At 50.2% G+C, this 24,705-nt stretch overlaps 1 protein-coding gene across 1 annotated transcript; it reads left to right on the forward strand.

Moving 5' to 3' along the window:
• The first annotated feature begins 239 nt into the window (after positions 1-239).
• Positions 240-20,928, forward strand: LRRC24 (leucine rich repeat containing 24). Its single transcript, XM_081951963.1, has 5 exons — positions 240-294; positions 12,834-13,005; positions 14,373-14,651; positions 16,907-17,075; positions 17,693-20,928. Exons 1-5 carry the CDS (start codon positions 269-271, stop codon positions 18,703-18,705), a joined length of 1,659 nt encoding a protein of 552 aa, XP_081808089.1. The 5' UTR covers positions 240-268; the 3' UTR covers positions 18,706-20,928.
• The last annotated feature ends 3,777 nt before the right edge of the window (positions 20,929-24,705 follow it).

A 24,705-nucleotide genomic window follows, 5' to 3' on the forward strand; every position in this document is an offset into this window, starting at 1 on the left:
CCCTCCATCAACCAACGGCCCATCCGCCCACCCATCCTCCCGTGCACCTGGCCCTCCCTCCTCTCTCCCCCCGGCCAGCGCTCCACGGGACCGGCGCGGCGTGGCTGTCCAGGCGGGGGCGGCAAGGAGAGCCCGGGGGGGGGGCGGCGCTGACGTCATCGGGCGGGCGGGGGGCGGCGGCGGCTGGCACGGGAGGCAGAGCCGGGCATTCCGCGGCTTCCCAGCCCAGCCAGCCGGAGCCGGAGCCGGAGTCGGAGCGAGGCCGCCGATGCCATGGAGAGCCGTGCGGGGCAGGTGAGCGGGGGCGGGGGCGCTGCCTTTGCCGGAGCCGCAGGGGCTGGCATGGGGCGGGGGGCGCCGGCAGGGCCGGGGGCGTCTCAGGGAAGGGCCGGGGGGGGGGCATCTCGGGGCAGCCGTCCAGGCAGGCAGGGGATGGGCCGGCGGGACTAACGGCCACCCGAAGGCAGCGGCCGCGGGGTGGGCCAAGTGGCTAAGGAGCCCCCTAGGCGCCTGGGGAGGGTCGCCTCGGCCCCCAGCTCCCCACCCAGCGCTGGAGCCAAAGACCGGCCTCCCTGGCCCCTGGAAGCCCGGCCCTGGCCCATCATCCCCAGCCGAGAACATAACAGATAACAGGAGTAGCAGGAGAACAGAGTTGGAAGGGACCTTAGAGGTCATCTAGCCTAGGGCTTCCCAACAAGGGGGGTGCGAGGCCATATTCCCGGGGGCTGGGAGAACTTGGGTCTGGAAGTTTCAAAATTGCAGCATAATTATGCTATCATTGATGCTGGGATTCTAATGACAGCATTGTGTCCCTAATGATAGGCATGGAATGATTTACTTTGGTAAGGGGTGGTGGGAGAACGTATCAGAAGCGTTCTTCTAGGGGTGGTGCAGGGCATAGAAAAGGTTGGGAACCCCTGATCTAGTGTCTAACCGCTTGCTCAGGCAGGAAACATTGGGGGCATTCACCCGCCAAGCGGTCCTGCCTTCATCTTGTGACAGGGAGTTCCACTGCTTCACGGTGCCCTCAGCGATCCTAAGAGAGCTGCTGGGGCCCCTTTTGGGCAGCTCCCTTCCTAAGAATGGGGGAGCTGGGTTCAAGGCACCCAGGAAGGGAAGGTCCCGGCCACATGCCCATCCTGAAGACACCGCCAAGGCTGGCCTCCAATAGTGGATGCGCTCAAAGGTGGCATCTCTGCCATCCAGGCTCTGGGCATGGATGAGATTCAGGACAGGTAAGTCCTCGACTTAGAACTATTTCATTGAGTGACCGTTAGTCCTTGCAACGGCACTGAAAGAAATGACTTATGATTGTGTTTCACACTTACGACCGTTGCATGTGATCAAAATTCAGACGCTTGGCAACTGACTCGCATTTATGACGGTTGTAGTGTCCCTGGATCACGGGATGCCCTTTTCCGACCTTCTCAGCCAGTTTCCAATATGCGAAGACTATAAGAGAAGTTTCATGACTGCATGATTCACTTAATAACTGTAGTGACTCGCTTAATGACTGGCTAGCAGCAAGGTCGTAAAATGGGGCGCGACTCTCTTAAAATTGCTTTGCTTAGCCATGGAAACTTTTGGCTCAACGGCAGTCGTGAATCAAGGACTACCTTATAGAGACTTTTGAATTAGAATTAGAATTGGAATAGAGCTCAAAGGGACCTTGGAGGTCTTCTAGTCCAGCCCCCTGCTCAGGCAGGAGAATTTATGCCATCTCAGACAAGTGACTGTCCAGTCTCTTCTTAAAAACCTCCAGTAATGGAGGTTCAATTTAAATCAAGTTGCAAGTTGCAAGAGGAGCCGGCTTTCGCAAAACCAAAGTTTGGGTTGTATGAACTGGGCATTGCGGTTGATAAACCGAGGTTTGGGGTTTAGCTGACCTTACACACTCCAGCGATTGTGAATTGTGTAGAATAAACTGTGTTTGTTGTGTTCTGGTGGGATTTTTTTCTTCCACAATATGGGCCTCCAACTGTGAGATACTCTGGGTGACTGAGCCGTAAATAATCGTGTGTGGCTTTTATTGATGTTCATGGAGAATTAATTGTAAAGATTTCTGCTGATTGTTTTCAAAAGTTTTGCTTAGGGTTGTTTGGCCATGGGACTCCCGTGGAGTGTCTGCTAAAGCTTTAAAATAAATACAGAAATTTAGGCAAAAAAGAAGAATTAATTGAAGGGAGCATTCAAAGGGGGAGGGGCGTTTATACACCGGAATAAAATTAAATTCCATCAGATTAAATGGAATTAAATCAAATTAAATTCAGCCACGTGATTTAGCAAATTGTGGTGGATTGGGTCCTAAATCTGTATGGAGAAGTTCCAGAAGAATTTACTTTTGCAGATAGTCCTCGACTTATGACCACAATTGAGCCCCAAAATTTCTGTCACTAAGTGAGAGAGTTGTTAAGTGAGTTTTGCCCCATTTTACGATCTTCCTTGCTACGGTTGTTAAGTGATTCACTGCAGTTAAGTTGGTTGTTAAGTGAATCTGGCTTCCCCTTGTCGGAAGGTCTCAAAAGACGATGCTGTGACCGTCATAAATATGAGTCAGTTGCCAAAGCGTCCGAATTTTGACCACGTGGCCACGGTCATAAGTGCGAAAACTGGTCATGTCACTTTTTTCAGTGCTGTTGTAACTTTGAGCGGTCACTAAGCGAACTGTTGTAGGTCGAGGACTACCTGCAGCGGTTCCCAAGGGGGTGTGTGCGTTTGCACGCACAACCCGGTGACTCTGGAGGTGCTGCAGGTGCCTAGATGGATGCGTTTAGTGAAGGTAGAACCTCCATCTGCGCTGACAAGGTTTGTCTGTTCCAGGTGAATTTCACAGACCCCTCCCCTCCTCCTCCTCCCCTCCCTCACCCCAATGGACCAAAGCTCTGCTGGCTGGGGAATTCTGGGAGTAGAAGTCCAGACATCTTAAAGTGGCTGAGTTGTAGAGCAGAGGTGTCAAACTGGCACCCACCCACTCTCCTAGAGAATGGGATATTTTGGGAACTATTTAAAAAAAGGCAGGATAGAATATTTTCCCTAAAGGAGAAATGGAGGGGAGGGGGGGATCTTAAGGGAGGCAGAAACCAGATCCAGTCTCCCTGCCCCAAGCACAAACTGAGGAGGCCAGCTTTTAGAAATGCAGATTGGGTAATTCATTCAGAAAGACTGGGTCAGACTGAAACTCCCGATAAGCAACACAGTTAGAGAAGCCAAAGGCTGACAAGATCAGCTGAGACAAACACCTGGGATTTGCATTTCCCCTTTTGCCTGTAGAGCCAGCCATGACCCCTACGTGACCCCCATGGAATCCAGAAGGTATTTAAAAAAAAAACCACCAACTCTCAACTCAATTTTGTCAGCGGTCCCAGAACCGCACACTCTGTGTGTGTGGGTTTGTGTGTGTGTGTGTGTGTTCTGTTCACCAATAAGCAGAATCTTTCTTTCCCATCGGCCTCCATTTTATTCCTGACTTGGACCTGGATTTTTCTTCTAACAAAGGTTGAAGAATCCCGCCGTAAAACAGAGGTCTCCAAAACTTGGCCACTTTAAGACTTGTGGACTTCAATTCCCAGAATTCCTCATCCAGCCTCCCGTATGCTGTCTGAGGGATTCTGGGAGTTGACGTCCACAAGTCTTAAAGTGGCCAAGTGTGGAGACCCCCTGCCCGCAAATATTCAGCGTCTTGCCTTGAGATATCAGTAGACACACACACAAGATTATCCTTCTAGCTTTCCCTTTTAAGGTTCCTCAGCCGATCATTTTTGGGCTTTAAAATCCTCCCCCGCCGTTCACCTGGGCTGCATCTTGGTGTTGGAAGAAATGTTCCATCTGGTTCAGTTCCAAGCTGGGAAATTTATTTATTGATGAAGCAGAAGCACCAAGCAGATGCGATTCTGGGCAGCTGACCCCATGGAGTTGAGAATGAGGGTTGTTTATACCTTCTCTTGGGCCTTGCCCTTGAGCTTCCTGTTCCTGCGCAAGAACATGTATTCTTTCTGTTGTTGTCAGACTCCCATGGGGCCATGTAGGGGTTATGTTTGTCTGAGCTAAGTTTGGTTGAAGTTTGGACTGATGCAAGGGTCTTGTTGGACAATTCCTATTGTGGCTGTGGGCTAACCCTACTTTTGTTCATACCTTGCTCCTGCGAGTAATGGATGGCCAAATCTGCATTTCTAAAAGCTGGCCTCAGCTTAGTATCTGTTTGAGAACTGAGGCTCCCCGATTCTGTCTTTAGAAACATGTTTCTCCTTTAGGGAAATATAATATTCCGCCTTTTTAATATTTTCTAAAATATTGCATTGTAAGAGAGGGGTGGGGGCTAACTTTCTACACCCTGAACAATGGCCAAATATATGGTTGTAAATTGGGGACTCCCTGGCTAATATTCCTGGGGGAGTGGGCTCCACAATGATATATAAGAAGGAAGAGAAATTTGCTCTTTCTGGACTCAGTGAGGGGAAGAAAGAAGAACAGAGGAGGAGCAGGAGGAGGAGGAGGAGGAAGAGAAGGAGGAGGAGCAGGAGGAGCAGGAGCAGGAGGAGGAGGAGGAGAAGGTGATGGTAGTGGTATAGTGGCAGAAGAAGAGATGAACCTCTGACCCTAACCCTAACCCACCAATGAGATTGGCCAAAATGTATCCGAACATGAATCCAACCTGCTAGAAGTGCAAAAAAATGCAAGGGACTTTCTATCATATGTGGTGGAGCTGTCCGGAAACTCAAAAGTATTGGATTAAAATTTGGAAATGGATACAACAAATGACAGAGGAACAAATAGAATACAAACCGGAACTCTTCCTGCTGCGAATAACCAAGGGGAAATATAGAAAGAAAATTAAATACATACTAATACACTGTTGAGTACAGCCAGAATAATGTTTGCCCAATGTTGGAAACAGAGTAATATTCCCCCAGATGAATTAGTGATTCAGAAAAGTCTAGATTGCGCAGAAATGGACAAGTTAACATTAAGATTAAAGAACAAAGAAGAGTCTGAATACTATGAAATTTGGGATAATTGGTATAAATGGTTGCATAACAGGAATAAAGTTAATTCAGCCAAGAAACAATAGAGAAATGTATAGAACTGTAGATGAATGTATATAAATATAGAAGAGATATAAGATTGATATATACAGGTATGATGACATAACAATGTTAATGTGATGATTGTAAGATGTTATAGAGGGGGGAAAAATAATGAAAATTTGATCAACCAGAGGTGAAGCTGAGGAAGAAAGAGGAGGAAGAGGATAGCAAGAGGGAGGAGGAGGGGAGGAGGAGGAATTGGAGAAGCAGAAGAAGAAAAAGGGGGAAAGAGGAGGGATGGTTTACTTGGTGATAGAAGAACAGATGAAGCTCAAGAAGGAGGAGGAAAGGAGGAGGAGAAGGAGGAGAAAAAAAGGAAGGGGGAAGGAGAAAAAAGGAGGAAGAGGAGGGAGATGCAGAAGGAAAAGGGGGAAGGAAAGGAGGAAAGGAGAAGGAAGTGCTGAAAGGAGAAGAGGAAGAACATGCATGTTCAAGAAAGAGATGGAGGGGGAGAGAGAAACAGAAGGAGAACAGGAGGAGGAGAGGAAGATGGAGAAGGAGAAGGAGAAGGAAAGAAGAAGTGTGAATCGTAGAACGACAGAGAGGTCTTCTAGTCCAACCCGCTGCTCAAGCAGGAGAACCTATACCATTTCAGGGAGGCTTCTGCCAGAGAGGCTCCAGGTAGATCAGGCCATGGGGGGGAGGGGTGTCACAAAAATGCCCGTCACAGTTTCCTTCACAAAACACACCTTGATTTTCTTGCTCCAGCTTTGGTTAAAAGTTTTTTTTTTTAAAAATGCATTTGCACGCAGAGAAGATCCTCGCGTGTCAGAGGCTGCTGCCCTCAGAGGCAACTTATGTTCCCTGTTCTGGGTTCACAAACTACAGCCAGTCCTCAGGTTATGACTGCAATTCAGCCCCGAATGGATGGCGCTTAAGTGAAACGTTTGTACAGTGAGTTTGCCTCGTTTTACGACTTTCCTTGCCCCCGTTGTTAAGTGTATCATTGCAGTGGTTGAGTTGGTCACACGGCTGAGACGTGAATCTGGATTCCCCGTTGAGTCTGATTGCCAGAAGGCCGTAAAATGGGGTGAAACTCATTTAACAACGGCTTCTCTTAGCAACGGAAATTCTGGGCTCAATTTTGATGCAACACGATGACTACCTGTGTAGGGTTTTTTCCCGCCTAAGCGGGGGGTTGGACTGGAGGACCTCCAAGGTCCCTTCCAACTCTCTTATCCTGCACAGGAAGTCCTCGACCTACAACAGTTCATTTAGTGGCCATTCAAAGTCACACGGGCACTGAAAAAAGTGACTTAGCACCATTTTTCACACTTAACGACCATTGCAAAATCCCAACGGTCACGCGATTAAAATTCAGGCGTTTGGCAACTGATTCATACTTATGACAGTCGCAGCGTCCCAGGGTCATGTGATTCCCCTTTTGCGACCTTCTCTCAAGCAAAGTCAACGGGGAAGCCAGATTCACTTAACGACCAGGTGAGCAACTTAACAATTGCAATGATTCACTTAACAACCATGGGAAGAAAGTTTGTAATAGGGGGCAAAACTCACTTTTGAAATTCCTCGCTTCACGACAGAAACGTTGGGTTCAATTGTGGTGGTAAGTCGAGGACCTCCTGCGTTCTGTAGGAAACCAACTGGGAGATGTTTCGTTCTTTTTCCTTGGAGGGGGGTGTATCCTGAGATCTGCTAGTCTGCCATGGAAGAGCAATTTAAATATTTGCTTAAATATTCTCTTCCAAAAACGGAGCTGCAGCTTCCCCTGGGAACTTAGCTTGCAGATGCTGTGTGTCCCCCCCCCCCACCTCTGCCCTGCATGCAACCTAGAAGTGTGGTGGGCTGAAGTCCCCCCCTCCCCCATGTGGATTTGGGGTCTGCATGGGGTAGGGGAAACAGAGATCCCTGCCAACGGATTTCTCCCCTATTTAATACAATAGCAGAGTTGGAAGGGACCTTGGAGGTCTTCTAGTCCAACCCCCTGCCTAGGCAGGAAACCCTATACTGTTTCAGACAAATGGCTATCCAGCATCCTCTTAAAGACTTCCAGTGTTGGGGCATTCACAACTTCTGGAGGCAATTTCTGTTCCACTGATTAATTGTTCTCACTGTCAGGAAATTTCTCCTCAGTTCTAAGTTGCTTCTCGCCCTGATTTAGTTTCCACCCATTGCTTCTTGTTCTACCCTCAGGTGCCTTGGAGAATAGTTTGACTCCCTCTTCTTTGTGACAACCCCTGAGATATTGGAACACTGCTATCATGTCTCCCCTAGTCCTTCTTTCTCTTAAACTAGACATACCCAGTTCCTGCAACCGTTCTTCATATAATTTAATCTCCAGTCCCCTAATCATCTTTCTTGCTCTTCTCCACCACCGGCTTTTAAAACTCAAGGTCAATCTGGATATTTTCTCTGTGACGTGGTTTGCTAATGACCTATCATGCTTGATTCATTCTAATCTCAGAGAGAGAGGATTCCTGATAAGCCCCTGCGACGAAGTGGCTGATCGGTTTTGCGCGTAATCCTGCCCAATCCCTGGAGGATCAGAGTGGATCATAATCTTGTACATCCCAAGCTGTATCTGCCTCTTTTTTGCAACTCCTTCCCCCCTTCCCAAGGGTCCTGACTGCCATTCTGACTTTAGAGCAGAGCTTCTCAACCTTGGCGACTTTAGGTCATGTGGACTTCAACTCCCAGAATCCACAAGACTTAAAGTCGCCTAGGTTGAGAAGCTCTGCTTTAGAACCTCCGAACCCAACGGGAAGGGGGTCCTTCGAAAAGCTGGATATTGTTCCGGCTGTCAAGTGGGGGAACTGAGGCAGAGGGAGGTTAATTTATGGCAATAAATCAATATATTGTTTTCATGGTGCTTACGGAGCCCTCGGTGCTCCCTGAGCTTGTATTTTTGCTCGCTGACGTTTCATGACCCAACTTTGTAATATCATCAGTGTTGGCAGGGAGTGGGGTATGCAGAGAGGAGGAGGAGGAAGGGACTGTGGGGTCCTTGGTGTTCTCTGAGCTTGGTTTTTTGCTTGTAGACATCTCATGACCCAAATAGGTAATATTATCCATGCTAAAAGGGAGTGGAGTGGGCAGGGAGGAAGAGGGAGACTAGGTGCTTCTTCAGCTCTGGATGGGGGGGAATGGAAGGATTTGTATTTCTTGCAGATCGCTGGTTATTTGCCTCCTTTTAGAGGGTCCTTGAGGCCACTTGGAGTTTTACCTGTGTCCTCGGAGTCATCTGAGCAAATCGTTCCTGTAGTCTGCAATTATTTCCCTCTGGAAATCCATTCCTTATTCCCACACCATTCCAAGGGTCTTCATCCCAAATTGTGTGGCTAAAAGTCTGTAGAGATTCATCATCCAAGTCATGGTTGTCCCAAAGATGCTTTTTTCAGGAGGCAGCTGGACTTTCTGGTTTTTTCTTTTGAAGACGTTTTGCTTCTCCTCCAAGAAGCTTCTTCAGCTCTGGCTGGATGGTGGGGAAGGGAAGGATTTATACTCCTTGCAGGCAGCTGGTCACTTGCATCCTTTAAAGAGGGTCCTTGTGGCCACCTGGAGCTTTACCTGTGTCCTCAGTGTCACCTGAGTGGTGCAAATGGTTCCTGTAGTCTGCAATTATTTCCCTCTGGAAATCCGTTCCTACTCCCACCGTTTTTAAAGGGTCTTCATCCCAAATTGTATAGCCAAAGGTCTGTAGACATCCTCAGTCATCCAAGTCAAAGTCTGCAGGGATTCTCATCATCTAGATCTGTGTTGTCCCAAAGATGTTTTTTTCAGGAGGCAGCTGGACTTTCTTCTTTGTTTTCCTTTTGAAGACATTTCCCTTCTCCTCCAAGAAGCTTCTTCAGCTCTGACAGGATAGTGGGGAACAGAAGGATTTCTACTGCTTGCAGGCAGCTGTCACCCTTTTTAGAGAGTCATTGAGGCCGCTTGGAGGTTTGTCTGTGTCCTCGGGGTCACCTGAGTAGAGTCTCCAAGTGGCCTCCATCTTCTTCTTATTCTTCCTAGCGTATCCCCACAGGTGCAGCTCCACTTTTCGGATCATTGAATGCCACTTTGCACGGTCAGCTTTGCACGTATACAGGGCACAGGTTTGAATATCTTTGTTCATGGTGTCTCGCCATGTGTGTTTTTGCTGCTCTCTGGACACAACCGTAGCAGCGCAGCTGGCCTTCCCTCAACTTCTCTGTAATTGGTGCCACACCAAAATGCTCTCAAATGGTGTCATTTGTGATGTGGCCAAGAAGGGAGATGCCCGATATCCAATGGCTCCTTCGCATTTCCATAGCATGGAGAGAGCTTTCGGTCCAGACCATCCAAGTGGCCTCAACGACTGTTTTAATTCTAAAAGGATGCAAACGACCAGCTGTCTGCAAGGAGTACGGGATGGACACTCTTGTATTGGGGTGGGAATCAATGACCCTCTAAAACAGGGGTGTCCAAACTTGGCAACTTTAAGACTTGTGGACTTCAACTCCCAGAATTCCCCAGCCAGCTCTGCTGGCTGGGGAATTCTGGGAGTTGAAGTCCACAAGTCTTAAAGTTGCCAAGTTTGGACACCCCTGCTCTAAAAGTATGCAAACGACCAGCTGTCTGCAAGGAATATGGGATGGACACTCTTGTATTGGGATGGGAATCAACGACCCTCTAAAAGGATGCAAACGACCAGCTGTCTGCAATGAGAATAAATCCTTCTGTTACCCACCATCCAGTCAGAGTTTAAGAAGCCTCTGGGATGAGAAGCGAAACGTCTTTAAAAAAAAAAAAACAGAAAGTCCAGTGGCCTTTTGAAAAAAAAGCACTTTTGGGACAATAACGACCTGGATGACAGAGAATCTCCATAGATGATTGGACAGCCAATTGTCAGGAATGGGGTCTCCTGCTTGAGCAGGGGGTTGGACTAGAGGACCTCCAAAGTCCCTTCCAGCTCTCTTATTCTCAAAGTGACGTCCTTTTGTCCTTCTGCTTTATCTTGCTTCGGTGCTATATTTGGCTCTCTAGTGCGCCCAGCGTGCCAACCCAGCGCGTGACGGAGCTTGGACTGGGCGCCATGCCAACCTCAACCGTTTCAGCCTCTTGGCTCAGCTTGAGATGCAACCGGAGGCCGGTGTGGTAGCATTTCAGAGGACTTTGGGGTGGGGGGCTTAAAGCAAAGAGTTCCGTTTAACAAAGAGCAAGAGTCAAGCGGTGGGACAGAAGGCCCATTGCCCCTACCAAGCTTGTGGACCCCTTGGTGAGGCTCGGGGGCTTAAACCCAGGAATTCAGAAGCTCTGTGTGAGCCTGCGGTCTCCATGAGGTACAGGTTCTTCTTCTTTTTTTTACTTTGGTCAGATTAAAAGAGTTGGAAGGACATTGAAGGTCATCTAGTCCAACCCCCCACCCAAGCAGGAGACCCTACACCATTTCTGACAGATGACAGTCCAGTCTCTTCTTGAAAGCCTCCAGGGATGAAGCTCCCACAACTTCTGTTCCATGGGTTGATGGTTCTCCCTGTCAGGAAATTCCTCCTTATTTCTCTCCTTGGTCAGTTTCCATCCATTCTTCCTTGTCTGGCCTTCAGGGGCTTTGGAAAATAGCTTGAGCCCCTTCCTCCTCTCTGCGGCAGCCCCTCACATATTGGAAGATGCTCTCCTGCCTCCCCTGGTCCTTCTCTTCCCTAGACCAGCCAGGTCCAGTTCCTGCAACCGTTCATCGTAGGTTTGAGCCTCCAGTCCCCTCATCATCCTGGTTGCTCTTCTCTGTACTTTTTTTAGAGTCTCCACATCTTTTTTATGGTGTGGTGACCAACACTGGTTGCAGTACTTTAGGTGTGGCCTTACTAAGGCTTTATAGAGTGGTATTAGTACCTCCCTTGATCTTGATTGTATCCCTCTGTTAATACAACTTGTGTTAGCTTTTTTAGCTGCACACTCTTAGCTCTTATTTAGCTGGCTGTCCACTAAGACCCCAAGATCCCTCTCACAGTCCCTGCAATTAAGAAACTGATTTCACCCAGTTTATATGTACATTTTTGGGTTTTCTTGCCTCAGTGTAAGACTTTACTTTTCTCTACATTGAATTTCATATTGTCAGTTAGGGCCCAGGGTCCAAGTTTGTCATCTTCTAGGGCCATGATGGCGAACTTATGGCACACCGGCCACAGGTGGCCCATAGAGCCCTGTCTGTGGGCACGCGGGCCATCGCCCCAGCTCAACTCCACCGCACATGTGCGTGTGCATCCCACCAGCCAGCTGTTTTTGGGGGGTCTCTGCCATGCATGTGCAGGGGTGAGGTGAACACATGGGAGGTTGCATTCACATGTGAGGGGCCACGTCCAGGGGAGTCGTGCATGCATGCGCAGGGGTCACGGGGGGGTGGTGTCACACGTGCATTGCATTATGGGTGCGTGACATGCACACATGTGTTTTTGGCACACGACGACAAAAAGATCAGCCATCACTGTTCTAGGGTGTTGGCTATTCCTGCCAGCTTGGTGTCATCTGCAAATTTGGTAAGTTCCCCTTCTCTTGGTGAGGTTTGCCCTAGCCTAGAGCAAAGCAGTGACATGAACTTCATGACTGATGGACTCCAATTCCCAGAATTCCTGAGGCAGCAGAGTTGGCTCAGGAATTCTGGGAGTTGAAGTCCACAAGTTATCAAACACACACTCGTTGTACAATAATGCATGGAGATAGCACATGGGACAAGAGGAGAATGATTGGTTCACTTCACCCAGCTAAGGCTAAGGAGGAACTCGGACCTGGGATGGAAGGGAAGGGAATATAGAATAGAAGGGAATGGAATGGAATAGAAAATGGAATGGAATGGAATGGAATAGAATAGAACAGAATAGAATAATGGAATATAGAATAGAATAGGGAATGGAATGGAATGGAATGGAATGGAATGGAATAGAATAGAATAATGGAAGGAAATATAGAATAGAACTGAGTAGAGTAGAATAGAATAGAATAGAATAGAATAGAATAGGAATAGAACATGGAATGGAATGGAAGAGAAGAGTTGGAAGGGACCTTGGAGGTCTTCTAGTCCAACCCCCTGCTTAGGCAGGAAACCCTTCACCACTTCAGACAAAGGGCGATCCAACCTCTCTTCTTAAGAGCCTCCGGTGTGGGAGCCGCCGCAGCCGGTGGGGGCAAGTGGCTGACCATCCTTGGCTGATGTCCTACAGCAGCTCTGCTCAAAGAGACTGATAGTCGTTGATTTACAGCAGTTCATATAGTGACTTCGAAGTTAGGACATCAGTGAAAAAAGACGACTGTTTCTCACACTTATGACCGTTGCACCATCCCCATGGTCACGTGATCCAAATTCAGATGCTTGGTCACTGATTCACATTTATGACGGTTGCAATGTCCTGTGGTTCCCCTTTTGCGACCTTCTGGCAAGCAAAGCCAATCGGGGGAAACCAGATTCACTTAACAACCGTGCTGCTAACTTAACCACTGCAGTGATTCGCTTAACAAATATGGCAAGGGAAGTCGTAAAACAGGGCAAAGCTCAGTTAACAAATGTCTCAATTAGCAACATAAATTTTGGGCTCAATTGTGGTCATAAATCGAGGACTACCTGTACACAACAGGGTGGAGTTGGAGTCAAAGACCACTTGTAGAAAGGGAACAATTGGGCACTCTTGAGATCATCTGAACGATCCTCATCATCGCTCGATTGCCCAAGGGTACCATCCGGCCATCTTGGGGTGACCTTCCTCGGTTTCCCCTGCGTTGGGGGCCCTGCTGCAATGTTCTCTCTCTCTCTCTCTCCCTCCCTCTCTCCCTTTCCTGCAGCTGGTCTAGGATGGCCCCAGCGAAGGCCCCACTTCTCTGCCTCCTGCTGCTCGGGCTCCTGGTGTTCCAGGCGCACGTCTGCCCCACGCCTTGCCGCTGCTACAGCCTGACGGTGGAGTGTGGCTCTTTGGGGCTGAAGGACATTCCAGGGAGCATCTCCCCCGCCACCCAGGTGAGGCCACCAGAGCCCCACGCCCTCTCCCTCCGGTGCATTCGCACAAGCCAGGCAAGGTCCTTTAGCAGAATATGGGATTATGGAACATGGAATATAGCATATGGAAATAGGGAATAGAATATATAGGATTATGGAATATAAAATATGGAATATCAGGCTATAGCATACAGATTATAGAACACAGAACACTGAATGTAGAATACAGAATACAGAATAATATAGAATATAGAACAGAACACAAAATATAGAATATATAACACAGAACACAGAATACAGAATGTAGAACACAGGACACTGAATATAGAATATAGAATACAGAATACAGAATAATATAGAATACAGAATATAGAACATAGAACACAAATATAGAACATAGAACATAGAACATAGAACATAGAACAATGAATATAGAATGCAGAATATAGAATTTTTTATTAGCCAAGTGTAATTAGATACACAAAGAATTTGTCTCCGGTGCAGAAGCTCTCAGTGTACATACAACAATCTGTCCCAAAGGTGCTTTTTTTGCAAAAGGCAACTGGACTTTCTTGGGTTTTTTCCTTGAAGATGTTTCGCTTCTCATCCAAGAAGCTTCTTCAGTTCTGACTGAAGGGTGGAGAATGGACAGATTTATATTCTTTGCAGTCCTCTGGTCGTTTGTGCTCTGAAGGTCAGTCGTTAGCTTTCATTGCCGTAGAGGCCACTTGGGGGTTTATCTTGGATGCTTCCACACGCAAGAGTGCAAATGGGTGTAGAACCTTCTTGGGACTTCAGTGACTCTTAAGAGAGCTAACCAGCGACCCAAGGTGAGAAGAACCTTAATAGGGGGAGAAGGACCCCACAGTTCTCCTCCTCTTCCTCCTCTCTGCAAACCTAACTCCCTTCCAGCACTGATGATGTTCCCTAGTTAGGTAATGAAATGTCTGCAAAAAACCAACCAAGCTCAGAGGGCACCAAGGACCCCACAGTCGTCGTCGTCCCCCTCCTCCTCCTCCTCCTCCTCCTCCTCCTCCTCCTCCTCCTCCTCCTCCTCCTCCTCCTCCAATTCTCCAAAAATCCCAATCCTCCTAACATTATATTCCCTACTTGGGTAATGAAATGTGTGCAAGAAAACAACCAATGTCAGAGAGCACCAGGGACCCCCGCAGTCTTTCTCTTCCTCCTCCTCCCCCTCTCCAAAGCCCCCAATCTTTCCAGCACTGATGATGTTCCCTAGTTGGGTAATGAAACGTCTGCGAGGAAACCACCAAGCTCAGAGAGCACAAGAGACCTCGCGGTGTGGTCTATGTCAACAAAGGACCCACGTCCCACCCTTGACTGACTCTGGCCTTTGTCCCTCCCTCCCTCCCTCCCCCGCTGGGCAGACCATTTTCCTGCAGGACAACAGCATCACCCAGATCCGCCAGCAAGACCTGGCCTCCCTTCTGGACCTCCGGTACCTCTACATGCAGAACAACACCATCTCCGCCCTGGAGCCCGGCGCCTTCCACCACCAGAATCGGCTGCTGGAGCTGGCGCTGAATGGCAACCGGATCCACCTGATCAACAGCAGCATCTTCAAAGGCCTGGAACACCTGCGGGTCCTTTATCTCTCCGGCAACCAGATAACCCGGCTCCCGGATTTCACCTTTTGTGAACTGGAGGTGAGGCTCTTTGGCGGTCCAGGGGGGGAAAGAGGCCGGAGATCCTTCCGCTTCCACAGACAACAATATCCGGCCATTTGTAAGCCTTGTGTCAGGGTTCCAAGTCACCCATAGCAAACAGAACTCCTGTCAGCATTCCAAATAGCATCCGAAATTAAATCACAGTTCAAGGCAAAGGATTCCTCAAAGTTCCAGTTTATGAAGAGAGCCATGTTGGCACATCTGGGAAAACCCGAATCTGAAAGCTTCCCTGTTTCCCCACCCAGTTGAAAGTTCAAGATCTTGTCCCCACACCCACCAGTCCATCCCATGGTCCAATCTCCCATTGCCATGCTGGCAGTTCCACCCATCCAGTTCCAGTCAGACGCAGAGGTGCAGAGACAAAGGATGACCTTGGCTTCCTAGAAAGAATGTTGTTATGGCTGCATGTCATCTAACTCCGTACAATCCCCCCTCCCATTTTCCCACCATAGAAAAGGCATAGCAGAATAACAGAAAGTGTGGCAGGCCAGAGACCCAAAAGAAAAGAGGGCTGCAGGCCTCACAATTCCGAGGCAAGAAGTTTCCTCAAAGAACATGTTTATTGCAGTGGTGAATTTTTTTTACTACCAGTTCTGTGGGCATGGCTTGGTGGGCATGGCAGGGGAAGGATACTGCAAGATCCCATTCCCTCCTAATTCATAGGGCAGCGATGGCGAACCTTTTTTGCCTCGCGTGCCATAAGTGGGAGGGAGCGCAGGGGGGTCATGTGCGGGCATTCTGCACCCATAATGCAATGTGCGACCCCCCCCCCAGTGCACATGCGTGCACCACAGGCGCTCCCCCCCATTCTTACATGCTTTTTTCGCCCTCCCCAGGCTCCAGAGGCTTTATAGGAGCCTGGGGAGGGTGAAAACAGCCTCCTCTGGACACCCTCCGGAGGCTTCAGGGACCGTCAGGAGGCTTCCCCGACACCTTCAGAGCGCTCAAAACGACCCTCCGAGCAAACCGGAAGTGACTTCCGGTTTGCTCGGAGTGTCGTTTTGAGCATTCCAAAGGCTTCAGGGGAAGTCAAAATGACCCTCCGAGCAAACCGGAAGTCCGTTCCTGAACTTCCGGTTTGCCCTTAGGGCCAGTTTTTTGCGCTCCAGATCATGAAGCCTCTGGAGGGCCTCGGTGGGGGGGGGAGGCTCTTTTCGCCCTCCCCAGGCTCCTATAAAGCCTCTGGAGCCTATGGAGGGCGAAAAATGGCTTTTAAAAAGGGTGAACTCAGCTGGCCAGCGCGCGCATGTGCACGCTGGTCAGCTGACAGGGCAGCGCCTCACGTGCCCTGACAAATGGCTACACGTGCCACAGGTTCGCCATCACTGTCCTAGGGGAAGAATATTGCAAAATCTCCATTTCCACCCCACTCTGGGACCAGCCAGAGATGATATTTGCAGGTTCTCCGAACTACTCAAAATTTCCGCTACCATTTCTCCAGAACCTGTCAGAACCTGCTGAATTTCACCCATGGTTTATTGAATATATCATATTGGCACAGGCTGGTGAAAACCAACTCTGAAGGTTTCTACGGTTTCATCTAATTAAAAGTAAAAGTTTTCCCCCTTTCCCAAACGATCAGTCAAGGTGCTGTCCAGTTGCTTGGCAACTTCACTCCTCTTTCTCTGGCCAGGTGTGAGAATGTCCATGGTTCCCAGGAGAAAGTACTTTGTTTTGGCTACAAAACCCCAGCTATCTATATTTAGAAGGTAACATTGTAGGGATGGAGGAGACCTTTGAGTTCTTCTAGTCCAACCCCCTGCTCGAGCTGATTAATTGTTCTAACCGTCAGGAAATTTCTAAGTTGCTTCTCTCCTTGATTAGTTTCCACCCATTGTTTCTTGTCCTGCCTTGAGGTGCTTTGGAGAATAGCTTGGCTCCCTCTTATTTGGGGCAGCCCCTGAGATGTTGGAAGACTGCTATCCTGTCTCCCCTAGTCCTTCTTTCTCTTAAACTAGAAATAACCAGTTTCTGCCACCTTCCTTCATATCTTTTAGCCTTCAGTCCCTTAATCATCTTTGTTGCTCTTCTCTGGACTCTTTCCAGAGTCTCCACATCTTTTTTACGTCGTGGCCACGAAAACTGGATGCTGTTGTGATTGTCACAATATAAAAAAGATTGAAGTCCACAAGTCCTTTTAGTGGCCAACTTTGGAGAGCCCTGTTTTAAGACGCAAGGAGTAAGGACCGGAAGAGCTGAAGGCTCTTCTCCTGACCCTTGTTTCCCCTTTGCAGAGGCTCCAGGAACTTCACCTGCAAGAGAACAGCATCGAGTGTCTGGAGGACCAAGCACTCATCGGACTGACCTCGCTCGCTCTGCTGGACCTCAGCAAGAACAACCTGCGCACCATCAGCCGGGTGGCCCTGAGACCCCTCATCAGCCTGCAAGTGCTGAGGCTGACAGGTATGTCCAAAGTGACCCTTGCAAGCCCTCCATTTCTTCTGGAGGAAAGAAAAGCTGGGGAAAAGAGAGGTCCTTTAGTCGGGTGGGGAAATATCTCAGCAGAAAGGACCGAGAGAAATCTGGAACATCTGACACCTCCAATCAATCAATCAGAATAGAGCCAGAAGGGACCTTGGAGGTCTCCTAGTCCAGCCCCCTGCTCAAGTAGGAGACCCCATGCCGTTTCAATCAGAATAGAGCTGGAAGGGACCCTGGAGGTCTTCTAGTCCAACCCTTGTTCAAGCAAGAGACCCTATGCCATTTCAATCAGAATAGAGCTGGAAGGGACCTTGGAGATCTTCTAGTCCAACCCCCTGCTCAAGCAGAAGACCCCATGCCATTTCAATCAGAATAGAGCTGGAAGGGACCCTGGAGGTCTTCTAGTCCAACCTCCTGCTCAGTCAGGAGACCCTGTGCCATTTCAATCAGAATAGAACCAGAAGGAACCTTGGGGATCTTCTAGTCCAGCCCCCTGCTCGACCCTATACCATTCCAGACAAGGGGCTGTCCAGTCTTTTCTTAAAAACCTCCAGTGACCTATTGTTGATGGGATATACTTGGTTTTCCCCCCTCCCCAGACAATCCATGGCGATGCGACTGCGCTCTGCACTGGCTCAGCAGCTGGATCCGAGAGGAAGGCCAGAGGCTCCTGAGCCCCCAGGACAAGAAGATCGAGTGTTCGGAGCCGCCCCGCCTGGCCTACCAAAGCCTCGCCGACATCTCCGGCAACAGCTTGATCTGCATCCCGCCGGTCGTGCAAGTGCAGCCCCTTGAAGTCACGGCACGGCTGGGTGACGACCTGCGCGTCTCCTGCCAGGCCTCGGGCTACCCGCAGCCGCTGGTGACCTGGCGCAAACTGGCCCACTGGCGGGCCGGGGGCTCCAGGGGAAGCCGGACCCATCTGCCCAGCGGAAGCTTTGAGCTGAGGGAGCGCAGCGTCGGGGAACGCTTCGAGCAGTCGGACACCGGCAGCGGCATGCTGTTCCTCAACAACGTGACGGTGTCCCACACCGGGAAATACGAGTGCGAGGCCTCCAATCCCGGGGGGATGGCCCGGGTGGTCTTCCACCTCATGGTGAACCTCTCGCACCAGCAACAACAGTCGCAGGGCTACCCGGCTTCGGTGGACATCAGCCAGGAACCTCTCTACGACATGGAGAGCATGGACTTCCACGCCCTGGGCATGGCCACACAGACGGCCATCGCCGTGGCCATCTCCCTGCTGGCCCTGGTGGCCCTCCTGTTGGTCATCATGATCTACCGGAAGCACCGCAAGCGGAAAAAGGCCAAGAAGGAGGAGAACATCCTGTACGTCAACGACTACTCGGACGGGCCCACCACCTTCGCCCAGCTGGAGGAGTACCGAGATGAGAGGGGCCACGAAATGTTCGTCATCGACCGCAACAAGCCCCTCTTTGCCACCTACAAGGACCCCCAAGGCCTGGCAGGCGGGGTCTTCCCGGAGCAGCTGCAAGACCAAGCGACTCAGACTCTGGAAGGAGAAGAGGAGGCCCCCCAAGAAGGCAGCGAGCTCTTCGCCAACCAGGGGCTGATGCTCCAGCCTCAGGTAGCATACGAAATTCACTGCTGAGTGGAGCTACGGAAGTTGGAGTGAACGGACTGCCTCCCTCCAATGGAGCGGTTTTGTTGACTTCCTCCTACCGCTGTCTGCTTAAGTTCAGGGCCTTGAGTGGAGGAACCTGTGACCTCTGGTGCACCATCCCACAGGTTGCAGACGGGACTCGTGTGTCAACTCCTAACGTTGCCCTTATGAGAGAAGGGCGGGGAGCGCATTCCACGCATCCTTTCGGCTAAAGTTGGATCTCAGATAACTGCAGCAGGCTTGGGAGGGGTGCACCTCATTGGGGAATGTGATTTATGATACAGACCGAGGGAAAGGAAGGAACGGGAGTAAAGTTCAGCCAGAACTGAAACAAAGCTCAGATCTGACTGCAAAAAGGCCTTGCCTGATGGTGCTCCTAATAAATGACTGGTTTTGTGTTTGAAACCTGGCTCGAGACTCATGAATCAATTAGGGCATTTTTAGGAAACCTGACTGACAGTCAGATCTAAGCTTCGTTTGAGTTATAGCTGAACTTAAATGTTCAGCGAGAGTTATGACCTCGTGGTTACCCCTGGGACATGTTCGGCCCTCACCGCGTTGATCATCCCCATACGGTTCTTCTCCATTCTTCTCTGAAAAGGCTGTGGAGTAATTCAAGAGGATTCCTTGAGGCCACCTTCAAATCCGAAAGCATAGCACACCTGAAAGAGCTTTCCTAGATGGGTCAACTGAGGCCACCATTTTTCTTCTCACTGTGATCAAGTCAGATTCCGCCAGGACACTCCCAAGCGAGGAAGGGACCCATACCACCTCCTCTTCCTCCTCCTCAACCCACAAGACGTGGAGGCATTTTGCCCACCAAGCTGGACATCTTCAAATGATTAGACCTGTCAAAAGAGCAGTAGGACGGCTGATGGACAGCAACGTTTTTTGATCCCTGAATTTTTCCCAGCTGTCAGCGGTGACCCTCCCCAGGCATTCTGCAACTGGACATAAGGACCTACGTGCTGGGGTGGTTTTTTTTTGGGGGGGGGGTAACAGAGAAAATGCAGTTTGGAAAAAAGTCACCGGAAGCTGGATGAGACATTCACTGTGCAAGTTTGACCAAAACTGTGCAAATTTGACCCAGATTTCAGTGATGGTGGGAGAACCTCTACGGTCCCTCATGCAGGCTGAGTGCGACACTCAGTGAGTTTTTTGGGGGCTTGCTTGTCTTTTTTTTTTTTTTAAAGAATAAAAATAACGTCCCTGTCCTGAGCCGCACAGCTGCATTTCTAGACCCCACGGAAAAACTCCTCCCTAACTCCACCTTACAGGTGAGTCCTTGACTTACGACCACCGTTGAGCCCAAGTTTTCTGTGGCTAAGCAAGACAGTTATTAAGTGAGTTTTGCCCCATGTTGCAACCTTCCTTGCCACCGTTGTTAAATGACTCACCGCGGTTGTTAAGTGAGTAACACGGTTATTAACGCTTCTGGCTTTCCCCGTTGACTGAGCTTGGTGTCAGAAGGTCACAAAATGGGATTGCTTGTGCCCGGGACACTGCAACCGTCGTAAACGTGAGTCAGTTGCCAAGCATCCGAATTTTGATCATGTGACCATGGGGACACTGCCACGGTCGTAAATGTAAAAAGCAGTCATAAGTCACATTATTTTAGTGTTGTAACTTTGAACGGTCACTAGACGAATGGTTGTAAGTTCGAGGACTACCTCTACACTCCTCTGCCAGCGTTAATGTGACATCTCCTGCTCCCCATCAGTCCCCAAACCACAAAATCAGCTGTGTCCCAAAAGCACAGACAACAACATAGCTCTGTAGTTGCGCCAGGAAGAAAATGGCTGCATGGGAAATTTCGTTTTCCAAGCAAAGAAGCCAATAAAATATAGCCAACATTTCCTCGTTGTTGCTGAGGTTCTTTTGTCTTCTTTTAGTGACTTGGAGGCTGGGGATAATGGGGGAGAGAATCTTGGTTATGCTGCAGGGTTCCTGCTGGCTGAAATGTTTTCTTGCTGTCGGGCTGCACATGCAGCGATGCCTGTGGCTGGGAAGTTGCTCCCTTAGGTCGTGGCATCTAAGTAATATCAAGATCCCGTGAAGGGTTAATGCCACTTTACAAGGCCTTGGTAAGGCCACACTTGGAATCCTGCATTCAGTTCTGGTCGCCACGATGTAGAAAAGATGTGGAGACTCTGGAAAGAGTGCAGAGAAAAGCAAGAAAGATGATTAGGGGACTGGAGGCTAAAACATATGAAGAACGGTTGCAGGAACTGGGTGTGTCTAGTTTATTGAAAAGAAGGACCAGGGGAGACATGATAGCAGTCTTCCAGTATCTCAGGGGTTGCCACAAAGAAGAGGGAGTCAAGCTATTCTCCAAGGCACCTGAGGGTAGAACAAGAAGCAATAGGTGGAAACCAGTGACGTGCAGTCAGTGGAGGCAGGGGAGGCGGAGCCTCACCACTCTCATCATGAAAATAAAAAAGAATTACTCCAGGAAGCCGTGAAAGTGGCTGGAAGAGGCGCGCGGCTTGCTTTAGCCTCCCTGGACATCTCAGCAGCAGCCCCAAGTGCGCCGATCTCGCCATTTTTTACATCGGGCGAGCCCAGGATCCTTCCAAGGGGAATGGAACGTGTGCAGGAGGCTCCTCAGCTCCAGCCTCAATCAGCGCAGCCGCGGTCCCCTTCATCTTGCCTCAGGAAGGAGGGGAATGGGACCACGTGTGCAGGGGAAGGGGATCGCGGCTCTGTTAATCTGAGGCTGTGCGCTGAGGAGCCACCTGCACACGTGGTCCCATTCCCCTTGCAAGAATCCCGGGCTCGCCCGATGCAAAAAATGCCTAGGAACTGTGTTTCCCCAAAAATACAACCTGTCCCGCGCTCACTGACCTAGCGTTATCCCGAAAGCGCCAAGTTACAGGAGCCGGGGGTGGGGGAGCGCTCACGTTGCTTGCCGCCTTCGGTATACCGCTAGGTTGGGGAGTGGCGTTCTCTCCGGCCAGAGGGGAGAGTTACCGGGCGGCTGCTCTCTTGTGAACTGGCTCCCAAAGAGCCGCCCGGTAAATCCCCTCTCCAGCCGGGAAAAGCGCCATTCAGGGACCTCAGCAGCCGCCCGGTAAATCCCCTCTCCAGCCGGGAAAAGCGCCATTCAGGGACCTCAGCAGCCGCCCGGTAAATCCCCTCTCCAGCCGGGAAAAGCGCCATTCAGGGACCTCAGCAGCCGCCCGGTAAATCCCCTCTCCAGCCGGGAAAAGCGCCAAGTTACAGGAGCCGGGGGTGGGGGGAGCGCTCACGTTGCTTGCCACCTTCGGTATACCGCTAGGTTGGGGAGTGGCGTTCTCTCAGGCCAGAGGGGAGAGTTGCCGGGCGGCTGCTCTCTTGTGAACTGGCTCCCGAAGAGCCGCCCGGTAAATCCCCTCTCCAGCCGGGAAAAGCGCCATTCAGGGACCTCAGCAGCCGCCCGGTAAATCCCCTCTCCAGCCGGGAAAAGCGCCATTCAGGGACCTAGGGGGTACCAAGCCCTTGCGCAGCTCTCCCAGGCCACTGCCGCTGGCTGCTGCTGCCCGCCACCGCCCCCCGCCGCCCCGCGCATAACTTCCAAACTCCAAAACTTCCAGCATCGGCCACTCTAGGAGTGCTCTCTATGGTGGGTCGGCTGCTGAAAGACTCTGTCCGGAAAACTCTCTGTCCGGCAGCCGGCCCACCATAGAGAGCACTCCTAGAGCGGCCGATGCTGGAAGTTTTGGAGTTTGGAAGTTATGCGCGGAGCGGAGCGAGGCGGCGGCAGGCGGCGGCGGGCAGCAGCAGCCAGCGGCGGTGGCCTGGGAGAGCTGCGCAAGGGCTTGGTACCCCCTAGGTCAGTGAATGGCGCTTTTCCCGGCTGGAGAGGGGATTTACCGGGCGGCTGCTGAGGTCCCTGAATGGCGCTTTTCCCAGCTGGAGAGGGGATTTACCGGGCGGCTAACCCAACCTAGCGGTATACCGAAGGCGGCAAGCAACGTGAGCGCTCCCCCCACCCCCGGCTCCTGTAACTTGGCGCTTTCGGGATAACGCTAGGTCAGTGAGCGCGGGACAGGTTGTATTTTCGGGGAAACACGGTACCTAGGCATTTTTTGCATCGGGCGAGCCCGGGATCCTTGCAAGGGGAATGGGACCACGTGTGCAGGGGAAGGGGATCGCGGCTCTGCTAATCTGAGGCTGTGCGCTGAGGAGCCACCTGCACACGTGGTCCCATTCCCCTCCTTCCTGAGGCAAGATGAAGGGGACCGCGGCTGCGCTGATTGAGGCTGGAGCTGAAGAAACTTCTCATTTTGGGCTGCGGCCGTGCAATCGGAGCAACCACGTGGTTTGATGACGTCACCAGCCTCACCAGTCATAAACGTCACCGCACGTCACTGGTGGAAACTAATCAAGGAGAGAAGCAACTTAGAACTGAGGAGAAACTTCCTGACAGTGAGAACAATTAACCAGTGGAACAGCTTGCCTCCAGAAGTTGTGAATGCCCCAACACTGGAAGTCTTTAAGAAGATGTTGGATAGCCATCTGTCTGAAACGGTATAGGGTTTCCTGCCTAGGCAGGGGGTTGGACTAGAAGACCTCCAAGGTCCCTTCCAACTCTGTTATTCTATTCTATTCTATTCTATTCTATTCTATTCTCTCTAACCAACATAGTTTATTTATTTTCTTAATGTTTTATGCCACCCATCTCACGGTCAAATAGGCAACTTATAAATACCCTAAAGACGGGTACAAACATTAGAGCAAGAAATATTAAATAAACAGAAATGAAACAAATTGCAGCTCGAAAGGTTTGCCTGTTCAACACATTCCTTTTTTAGTAACCATGTAGTCGTGTTTCTCGTTTGTTCTCTTTCATTATTTCTTTTATTGTTCTATTATCTTCCATTCTTTTCCACTGCTAAGCAAGACAGTTGTTAAGTTGTGAGCCTTGCCCCATTTTACGACCTTTCTTGCCACGTTTTTAAGTGAATCGCTGCAGTGGTTAAGTTAGCGGTTCCCCGTGGATTTTGCTTGTCAGAAGGTCGTAAAAAGGGATGACTCAGGGACACTGCAACCGTCCTAAGTACATGCCAGTTGCCCAGCATGCCAACTTTGATCACACGACTACATGGACGCTGCAATCGTCGTAAGTGTGGACAACATTCCTGAGTCGTCCTTTTAGTGCTGTTTGAACTTCAAATGGTCACTAAACGAATAGTTTAAGTTGGGCAGAGGTGGATTCCTACCGGTTTGGACCGGTTCAGCCGAATAGGTAGTAACTGGGCTGGACACGTGACCATACTTCTGTCCTGGGTGACGCCATCTTTATTTTCTGTTCTGCACATGCTCAGAACAATCTTCATCGAGAAAATGTAATCCCGCCCCCCTTTTCAATGGTGTGTGCATGCCAGTCTCAGAGAGGTCCCAGAGATGGGCTGTTTTGGGCAAAAATAAAGGCTTTTTTGCCTTCCCCAGCCCCCAGGAGCATCCTGTAGGCTTCAGCAGGGCTGGGGGAAGGCAAAAATGCCCCCGTTTAAGCAAAAAACTGCACGTTTTCCACCCATTTTTTGCCCAATGGTGTTTTCCCCTTCCCCCAGCCCTGCTGAAGACTTCAGAGTGTTCCTGGGGGCCGGGGAGGCCAAAAACTCCCTTAGCTCCAGCGAGGCTGAAGCCCCCACCACCCACCACCCCCCGTCAAAACTTTTCACCACCGTTTCGGTGGGCATGGCTTGGTGAGGGGGTCATGTAATTGAGTGTGAATGATTGACGTCAAGTTGGCCATGCCCACTCAGTCACATGCCCCCCTCTAGCCACGCCCACCGAGCCGGTAGTAAAAAAAAATGGAAACCCACCCGTGACGTCAGAGACGCCCTGTAAACAAAACTGAGAAGCATTCATAATTAGGCTCAATTTATTAGAATTGCAAGCTTGCTTGTTAGAGGAGTCAGGGAGACAAAGGTGGAAAGAGGGGTTCTCCTTTGAACCTCCCTCTTCCTCTCCCACCCCCCACCCCCCGTTCCAAGAGGACCAGTT

Source organism: Natrix helvetica (assembly GCF_964273705.1).
Source record: "Natrix helvetica genome assembly, chromosome: 4".
NCBI lineage: Eukaryota > Metazoa > Chordata > Lepidosauria > Squamata > Natricidae > Natrix > Natrix helvetica.